This window comes from Galleria mellonella, unplaced genomic scaffold, assembly GCF_026898425.1.
Source record: "Galleria mellonella isolate WM207_F2 unplaced genomic scaffold, CSIRO_AGI_GalMel_v1 utg266, whole genome shotgun sequence".
Lineage (NCBI taxonomy): Eukaryota > Metazoa > Arthropoda > Insecta > Lepidoptera > Pyralidae > Galleria > Galleria mellonella.
The window spans coordinates 1645483-1654660 of record NW_026442061.1 but is presented as its reverse complement, the minus strand read 5'-3'; the positions used below and the strand labels follow the sequence as shown (position 1 = coordinate 1654660).

General features: G+C 35.2%; 1 protein-coding gene across 1 annotated transcript; it reads left to right on the top strand.

Annotated features, from left to right (window-relative positions):
• Window positions 1–606: 606 nt before the first annotated feature.
• Window positions 607–8853, top strand: LOC113516013 (H/ACA ribonucleoprotein complex non-core subunit NAF1). The gene is made up of 5 exons (XM_026900346.3): window positions 607–1198; window positions 2807–2967; window positions 5389–5495; window positions 6635–6771; window positions 8091–8853. The coding sequence occupies exons 1-5, from the start codon at window positions 828–830 to the stop codon at window positions 8716–8718; spliced, it is 1404 nt and encodes a 467-aa protein (XP_026756147.1). The 5' UTR covers window positions 607–827; the 3' UTR covers window positions 8719–8853.
• The last annotated feature ends 325 nt before the right edge of the window (window positions 8854–9178 follow it).

Sequence of the window (9178 nt, the reverse complement as noted above, 5' to 3'; positions counted from 1 at the left end):
TGGTTTTAAGGCAGGTGGGCCATATACTAGTTTGCCACCTCACTGGTATAAAAAAAAAACATTTAATGCCCGTTCCCATAAAAGACCTTAACTGTAACTAATACTACGAATTCTATTATTACAATCACTGAACTAAATCGTGTATACCGTATATTAGAACAAGAATTCTAATATTAGAAGAAGAATTTCGTGATGTTATCTGTGTCATTTTGAGTCTGTTGTCTTTTCTGTCTGTCATTGTTGTCATTACTAGCAGTATTGCCACATTGAGTATTTTTTTCATAATTTTGAGTAAAACTTTCTTATATTTCGAAATTTTGGGGAAATAACACTACTATATACTATTACACTACTACTAGCAAAATCCTTCTTATGGAGAAGACCTATGTTTAGCACTAGACAGTTAATGGCTAATATGATATAATAAAAAGGCGAGGGGAAAATAAAAACGACCTTTTTTCATTGCTCACTTTGTGGCATATGGCAAACCCCAGTTGAAAAACAATACAAGTTTGTGATTTAATAAAAATTCTGGAAACCGTAACGATTTGGAGAAAAAAATATTTGACGTTTGGGTAAAAGTTAAAATTCGGATCTGTCAACCCTGATTACTTGTGTGTCCTTATTTATTTGTCATTTCATTTCGCATGAAATCCGTGCATATTGTTCACAATTTTATTGTTTTTGTCCTCGTGGTGTCAATTTGATGCATTAATCGTGCCTAATTTAACTTTTAATAAAATTAGCACAACATTTTAATGTAAAAATAAGCAATACGCTTATTGTCTATTTTGCTTCCCGTCGCGTATCACGCATCGCTCACCACAATGGAAAACCTTGATCGTAGTAATAATAAAAACGTGTCGCTAAGTTTAATTGCTGGCTACGGTGAATCGGATTCAGATTCAGATTATACGGAGACCCGGTCTAATACCGGCAATGAAGATTCTGACACGGCGGAACTCAGTGAAATGGTGTTGAAAAATAATATCATAAACGCATGTGCTCACGGTCCTCTGTCAAGAACTATCTTGCGAGATGACGAGGAGACCACTAGGCACATGATTATAGACAGTTCGGAGAGTGGAGTGGTGGAATACGAAGTAACAGAGTACAGAGACTCAAGTGATTCAGACTCTAGTGATTCCAGCAATAGTGATGTAGAATCTGTTAAAGATATAGAAGAAATTTCCAGTGGGTAAGTTTTGACTTGGAATTTTAATTTCACCGGCTGTTAAACTGAAACATAAGTAGTATTTTTTGACTGCAGAAGTATAAATAAGATCAGGGTTCCTGTATAGGCGACTGTCAGTCTTATAATTCTTCAGGAATTGTCCCTCTCATTAACCCAGATATTTTATATTCTATCATTCACAAATAAAACTCTGTACTAAAATGAGGGTAGTTTCAAAATGTTATATATATTTTTTTTTAATGGGTGATAATGGTATGGTAACCCCGTCTGCGCTATTGGTATACGCTGGCGGGGCACCAGTGAGAGATGACAGATGAAGATGAAAGTAGGTCAGTTAGCCCATCCTGACGAATTAAACTAGAATTAGTCACGATGGTTTCCAGGGGAACCACGTGGTCGTGGTCGACCTGACAGGGTATATTGCTAGTAATGGGGCTATTTTGACCCCATTATTAACAATCCCTTTCCCCCCTAAAATGTCATATTACTGTGGTTATTTTATACTAGTATGAAACTATAAAAACAGGTTCAATCATTATACTTGTTTTCTGAATCAGTTTTATTTGCTTAATAATAATTCTATTGAGTATGCTGGTTACAAAGAGAACTATAGTCTATTTTTTCTAGTCTGATAATATCTGTCTCTATACTGATGTTATAAAAAGGAAAGATTGGATTTTTTGTTTGTGATGAATGAATAATCAATTTTAAAAGTTCTATTACCTATTGAAAACTACATTATCAGCGAGTAATATAAGCTGTATTTTATGTAATTTTAATAATACATTAATTTATCATTCTACCGACCTACTTGTGCGAAGCAGGTGTGGGTAGTTGTGGAAGCAGTTGTAAGTCATATAATAAAATATTAGAAAAAATAATTGAGATGTGTATAAATTCTGTCATTAATTCATGCTTATCTCTAAAACTACTCAGTCGAGTTTAATGAAATCTTGTAAATATGTATTATTTGCTCATAAGATAGTCTATTTTATGTGTAGAAAAAGAACTCAGTAGGCAATGGGACAAAACACTGTTTATTGGGTTAGCTATATTATAAGTTAATGAAATGAACAACAACGTTGTGTACATTTATAATTTAAGCTTTGTTATGAAATACTAATTTTAGTCATGCCTATTTGTTTCTCTATGTTAGTGTGTCTAAACTACAGAATTTATTAAGAAATAAATGTTTTTTTTTTTGGACATTACTTTCATCCATTTACTGTCTAAAATTGGCATTAAAATTCTTAAATCCAAAAACCTTTAGTTTCTATCAAGAAATTACATTCTAGGACTACAACACTCCACTTCTAAACCACATGGAGGGTTTTAATAGGAGTATCACTATCATTTAGACTTTTTTTTTCACAATGTTATATTTATTTAAAATAAAACTTTATTACACCATTCACAAAGATAATAAATATGGTCAAATTTAGTATGTACAATATATCACAATAAATGTTTGTATAAGTAAAATTAGGATAGGTCACTAATTGCCAGGTATTTGTTGCTTTGTTCCTTATAACACAGGTATCCTAGCTTGATAACCAGGTGATTCGTGTGGCATTTTTTATTATTGTTATATATTAAAATAATTCATTGCAGAGATGAGGATCCAGTCAATCGTAGTGGAAAGTTGGAACCGCCGCGAGTTCTAGGCGAACTCGAGCTGGATGACCTTCCGCCGATCGAAGATCTTGCCATCAGCTTGCCAGAACAGGAAACCACCAAGATCGGCACAATCGCTAGCATCGTTGATCGATTAGGTAACATATTAATCAATTATTTTTGATTCCACATATTTGTACCAAGGACTGCTATTTGTAGCAGATTTTTAACATTTTACGGTAACAAGAGAACACATTTGACTTGCATAACAGAAATACCAGAGAGACTTTGTACAAAAGTCGTTTACTTGGCTACCATGGCTATGTTTCAGTTTGAAGGATGAAGGGTAGTGAATTTGCAGAGTACAGAGGTATAGCACCTAAGTCCTCAGGAATAGCAAAGCATGGGGGTATAATGGGTGAAACAGTATACTTAGTTATGTTCATGTCTATAGGCGACATTTACTATTTTCCATCAGATGGGGCCATCAGCTTGTTTGTCATTCTAAATTGCATAAAAAATTATTTTGACCTATTGTTTGGCAAATTATTTCACTTCTGTCTGTCTCTATTACTTCTCCTCTAAAATAAAAAAAAAAAAAAAAAAATTACAGTGCATGCTAGAAAATAAGCATTATAAGTTTTTTGATACCATTGGGCGGTATTGGAAATATCCATCTGTTAGAAAGTGGAACGTCGCCTATACATATGAATAACTGAACCAAACTAAGTATGGAAATTACAGTATAGATCGTTGTAAATAGATACTTTTTAGTGTTTCCTCCAAGACATTTCGTTAGTAAACTCATTATAGACACACCAACAAGAAAAGATTACATGAGAAAACAATGGGCGGCATTATCGGTAAAAGAGAGCTTTTCCAGGCAACCTTTGGTTGAAGAAGTTTCACCCAAGACACGAAAATGTTCGTTTTATTGTAAATACATATTGAGAAATAATATATATCTATACTGTACTATCTATACCAAGGCAAAAATTATATTGTTATGTCTTTTGTGGTATATAAAAATCAAATTTGTGAATTTAGGTCAATATTTAAAGTTTAAATACATTTATTTTATACTATTATGAAATAAGAAAAAATATTTATCAATCACTATTATAAATATGAGTAGTTTTCATATAATGTTTATGGTTTAATATATATGCTCGAAATTGTCATAAAACTGTCAGTTTATCAAAGTAATGTATTCTTAAATGTCTTAATATTTGGATGTATTCCAACAGATACATGGCAAAGTTAATAGATTGTATTATATGTACAAGGTAAAATGTAGGTATTCCTAAATGAGTGCGTACTCGAAAATAAAGCTTGTGTTCCACAAAAAATACTTCAATTGTGACAAAACCAGCCTTTTTTTTATAATTTTAAAACTAAACTACTGATTTTGATAAAATTTCTATGACACCAATCTGCAATATACTTTCAAATAAAAATAATTTTTAAATCGATTTAGAACTGACGGATTTATCAGGTAATAAACATAAAAAAATACAACTGATGGAGAACCTCCTTCTTAAAGTCGGTTAAAAAGAAATTGGTATTCACTTGCATTGCAGTGTCTATGTGCTTTTTTTATTATGGAATTATAAATAAAACTATTAACGTTGAAGAGATTGTTAACAATGGGGAGGATTATTGCTAACAATTCAAACCCTGTCAGATCCTGATGAATTCATCACAATAAAACAATGTACCGGTTTCCATCAGGTGGCAATCAGCTCGTTTGCCATTCAGTCTCATTAAAAAAGATATTTCAATTATCTATTAAAATACTTCATCGTATATTGGTATGTTTAAAGACTGTTTTTTTTTTTGTGAATCAAAATGCTTTTTATTTCAATAAGAAATAAGTAAAATCTCTGTCTCTTGTATATATCTCATTTCTGTGGTAACTTCTGGAAATTCTCGTAATGTACGCTTGTATAATAACCATTTCAATAAAAGTCACTAATGTACATATAAATTTTTGATTGTCAATTTAGCTTTATTTATGAGTATATCTCTTGCTATCCGTTTTGTTATTGTAATCATATTGAGGCCAGGTTAAATATTTGCGTACTCAACACATCTTTTGTATTAACTCGATGTCTTTTTATGCATATTATTTGTAGCTCTTTGTTAGCCATTAATCATATTTATTGTTTGATATTCTATAATTTCGTACCGAATAGACATTTTTACATTAGCTGTATCTAAACGTCCCTCGTTTATTAGGATAAAAATTTCTATATTTTTTTTGCTTGCTTTTCGTTCTAATTATGTTAATATTTAACACTTTATTGCACCAACATAACAGGATTTGTTGAACAATTTTCAATACGTATAGTGTAGTACAAAAGGCGGTCTTATTGCTACCATCACGTATAGACATGAACAGCACCATGAACTACACAGGAAAAACTGTGGTGCTCAAAATATTATTCGTGCGTTTCCATTCCTATGAACTATGACTCGGTGCCTTGTTATTTCACTGTTAATTTAGAATACCTTTACAAAGTTTAGTAGGATTCATACACTAAATGTAATGCAACTTTAGACATGTATTTTTTTTTCAGTAATTGTCCGTTCCTTTCCTGATACACCTGCAGTGGATCTGGACAGCATTCTCTTCTTGGATAACGGGGCGAAAACGCTAGGAAAAGTGTTCGACGTATTTGGTCCTGTAAGTGTGATTCTTTGTTATATAGAGTGAAAATGAAGCTTATGGTTCGCCTGATGGTAAACGGTTACAGCAGCCCATGATTTGTCTTTGATTTCGACTCTAGAAGAAAAGACGTTATTAGTAATGGAGATGGGGTCTAACAGCCCTATAGCTAGCAATAAACCCTTTCAGGTCAACCTCCTCACGGTTCCTTTTGGAAACCATCGTGGTTGATTCTAGTCGAATTCCTTACGATGGGTTAACTAATTTGCTTTCATTCTCATCTTTATCACTTTTCACTGGTGCCATACCAGCATACACCGATAGCGAAGGTGGAATTAACATTTCATTACCATCTATTAAAAAAAAAATTAATGGAACCGCTGGTATCCACTAGTAACAATCCCCCCTCCTCCTTTCTTTTTTTTTTACAACACAGGGGGCAAACGAGCATGCGGCTCACCTGATGGTAAGTGACTACCGCCGCCCATGATCGCTCACAACACCAACGGCAATGCAGGTGTGCTGCCGGCCTTTTAAAAGAAAATATGCTCTTTTCTTGAAGGTTATGTTGTCGTATCGGTTCGGAAATACTGCTGCTGGAAGTTGATTTTATATGAATATAAAAATATATATTTATATGTTTACCCAATACAAAAAATATTTTGTTGTACACTTTCTCTTATAGTAATCAAATGTTAGTTGGTAATAAATTACATAATATACTATGCCAAATAGATTTATAAATATTAAAGAGGTTATGCGCCAATAAAAGTGAAGGGCACAGCGAATGATTGATTGTGTTGGGTATATGTCCGAATCGAGTACTGAATATTTAACGACATATATAATAATAATAATAAAATAGAGAATATTATGACGATGTGGCATGACAAGTTCTCAACACTTGTTTTTACAAACATACCTAAATAATTCTTTGATAATATTAATAAAATTAAGGTGTGGTTACTTGGAAAAGAATTCGTAGTTAATTCAAAGTGAATTTGCGACGGGGCAATTTACCTGACTTTGTCCTTTCCCATCAATAAATACATCTTAGGAACCTAGAGTAAAAAAATAAAGTTATAACGCCAGGTTCCTTATGGGTAAGGTATAGAGAATTGAATCAATCTCGTTGATAAGTATAATTGCGTTTGCAGGTAACCGAGCCCCACTACTGCGTACGGTTCAATTCCCAGGAGCATGTGAAGGAGCGCGGCATACAAACCGGCCTCGATGTGTACATAGCGCCGCGCTCCCAACACACCAGCTACGTATTCCTCAGCGAGCTCATGAAGTGAGTCTACACGTTGTAATACCACCACAGATTCGCACTACCGGTATATGTATAATTACCAGAGGGGAGTGTATAAAAGTCGTTTGCTTGGGCACCTCTGTCCCATTCGTGTTTCTACCGTGAAGTAGTTGTGTTTGCATAGCTGTGTTTCGGTTTGAAGGGTGGAATGTGACAGTAAATTTACAGGGTACAGAGGAATAACACCCCGAGTCCTCAGGAATGGCTACGCATAGAAGGGAACCATGTGCGAAACAGTATACTCTGTTATGTCCATGGTACTGCTCATGTCTATAGGCGACGGTGTCTATTACCACTTTCCATCAGGTGGACCGTCAGCTTGTTTGCCATTCTAAGTTGTATAAAAAACTAATAATACCACAAGCTTGAATATATTATAATATAATAGATGCCGTTACTTTGCGTGTTGATTTTTGAATGAATAAATGAAAATTTATTTAGTTAATCCACAACTTAGATTGCAGTAATAACAGCTTAGTATAAAATAGTAAAAAGATATATTTGCAATATAACATAGTTAAATTTCGGTCAGTGTCATAGAAATTAAATAGGATGCTATAAAGTTCCTGTAGAAGAAGCAACGCCGATTTTCAAATGGCTTATTTTGCCTTAAACAAATTAGAGTCTAATCAATATGAGAAAACATGTTTGTATAAACAAAATAAATGTTGGTTAATATATAAGTATCAGAAATGTTCATCTTTATTTAACAGCGTCCAATATTATTGTTGCATACATACTCGTACATACATATCTGTCACGCCTGTCTCCCATTAGGGTAGGCAGAAACAATGAAACGCCAAATGCTTCGATTCAAACAAACCTCTTTCGCTTCTTCCACATTCATCAATCTTTTCATACACACTCACCGGTTACGGGTACTTTTAATTTGGCCCTTCTTCAGCACGTCGCCTATTTGGTCTACATACTCCGTCCGTCTAGGGTGACCTCTACCGACATCTCCATTCATTTTTGCTCCATAAATCTCTTTCGTAATTCTTCCTGCCTGCCAAAAGGTTGCCTGGAAGAGATCGCTCTTAGCGATAAGGTCGCCCATTGTTTTCTCATTGTGATTATTTATAATTATTTATATTTATAATAAGTTTACTATTGTAATCTTTTGGAGGAAACAATAAAGAGTATCTATCTATCTTCTTTCATCCATCCTCTCCAAATGGCCAAACCAACGTTTAATTATTGTTGCTATATCATATAATGCAAGTGTATATAGAATGTGTTAAGGTCTTACAAATATCTGTTGAATAAGAGACTGATTTATTAATTAAGGTCATTAATTACAGATTAAAAGGCTCCGACGCATCATGGCGGAATGATATAGAACCTCCGCCGAATCAGATCGACTACTCCGACGACGAAGAAGAGAGGAAGGCAAACAGAGCGAGAAAAGAACAAAACAAATTGAACAAAGAGAGAGGAGAAGAAAATTCCGAGAATGGAGAACCCTCGAAGAATCGGAAGCCTCCCGAGACGAGGCGAAATCAACGACCGTCAGAATCGAGCAGCAGATTCGGTAGCGGACCTAGTAGAGGCCGAAACCCATTCGCTGCTGGTTCCAGGAGAAATAATCCCAACTCTTTCCCGAGATTTGCTCGGCCGTGGCTCGCCAACATGGATATGAGAACGCCCCCACATCCCAATGATCCCGGCGGTCACCCTCCATTCAGCGCGCCACCATTTTCACCCAATATTCCACCAATGTTCCCACCTTTCAACCCAGGTACTCCTCCCCCTCTTATGGGCAACGCATTTCAGTTTGGCGGGAACCCTCGGATGCATGGCCCAATTCCTCCCATGGGAATATCTCCATTCAGGCATGGGGTGCCTGTGTTTGGTGCTAACTTTTGCAACGTCGCCGGTCCACAACCCCAATGGGTGAATAACGGTCTCCCGCCTCCACCAGGGACCTAATTACACGCACATAGTTTAAATTCGTTTTAAGGTTTATCTCCTAATAATAGTCTGTAGAATCGTTTAACTATGCTAAAGTGTGGCCACCCAAAAATATATTTATATTTATATGGATAAATAAAAACTATAGCAGTACTATGTCTTTACTTTTCCCTTCATATCACTGTACCCTAGAAAGAATAATATAAATACCAGTTGCTGTGTAGCAACGCTTTTTTTCCTGTGGGTGTCGTAAGAGGCGACTAAGAGGGGAAAAGGGATTGTTAGTAATGAAGACAGAATCCCATTGCTAGCAATATACCCAACCAGGTCGACCTCCTCGCGGTTCTCCCTGGAAACTATCATGGTCAATTTCTGAAGAATTCATCATGATGAGCCAACTGGCCTGTTTTCATTCTCACCCATTACCCTTCACTGGTACTCCGCCAGCATATCCCGTTAGCTCAGGGGGGGTTACCAT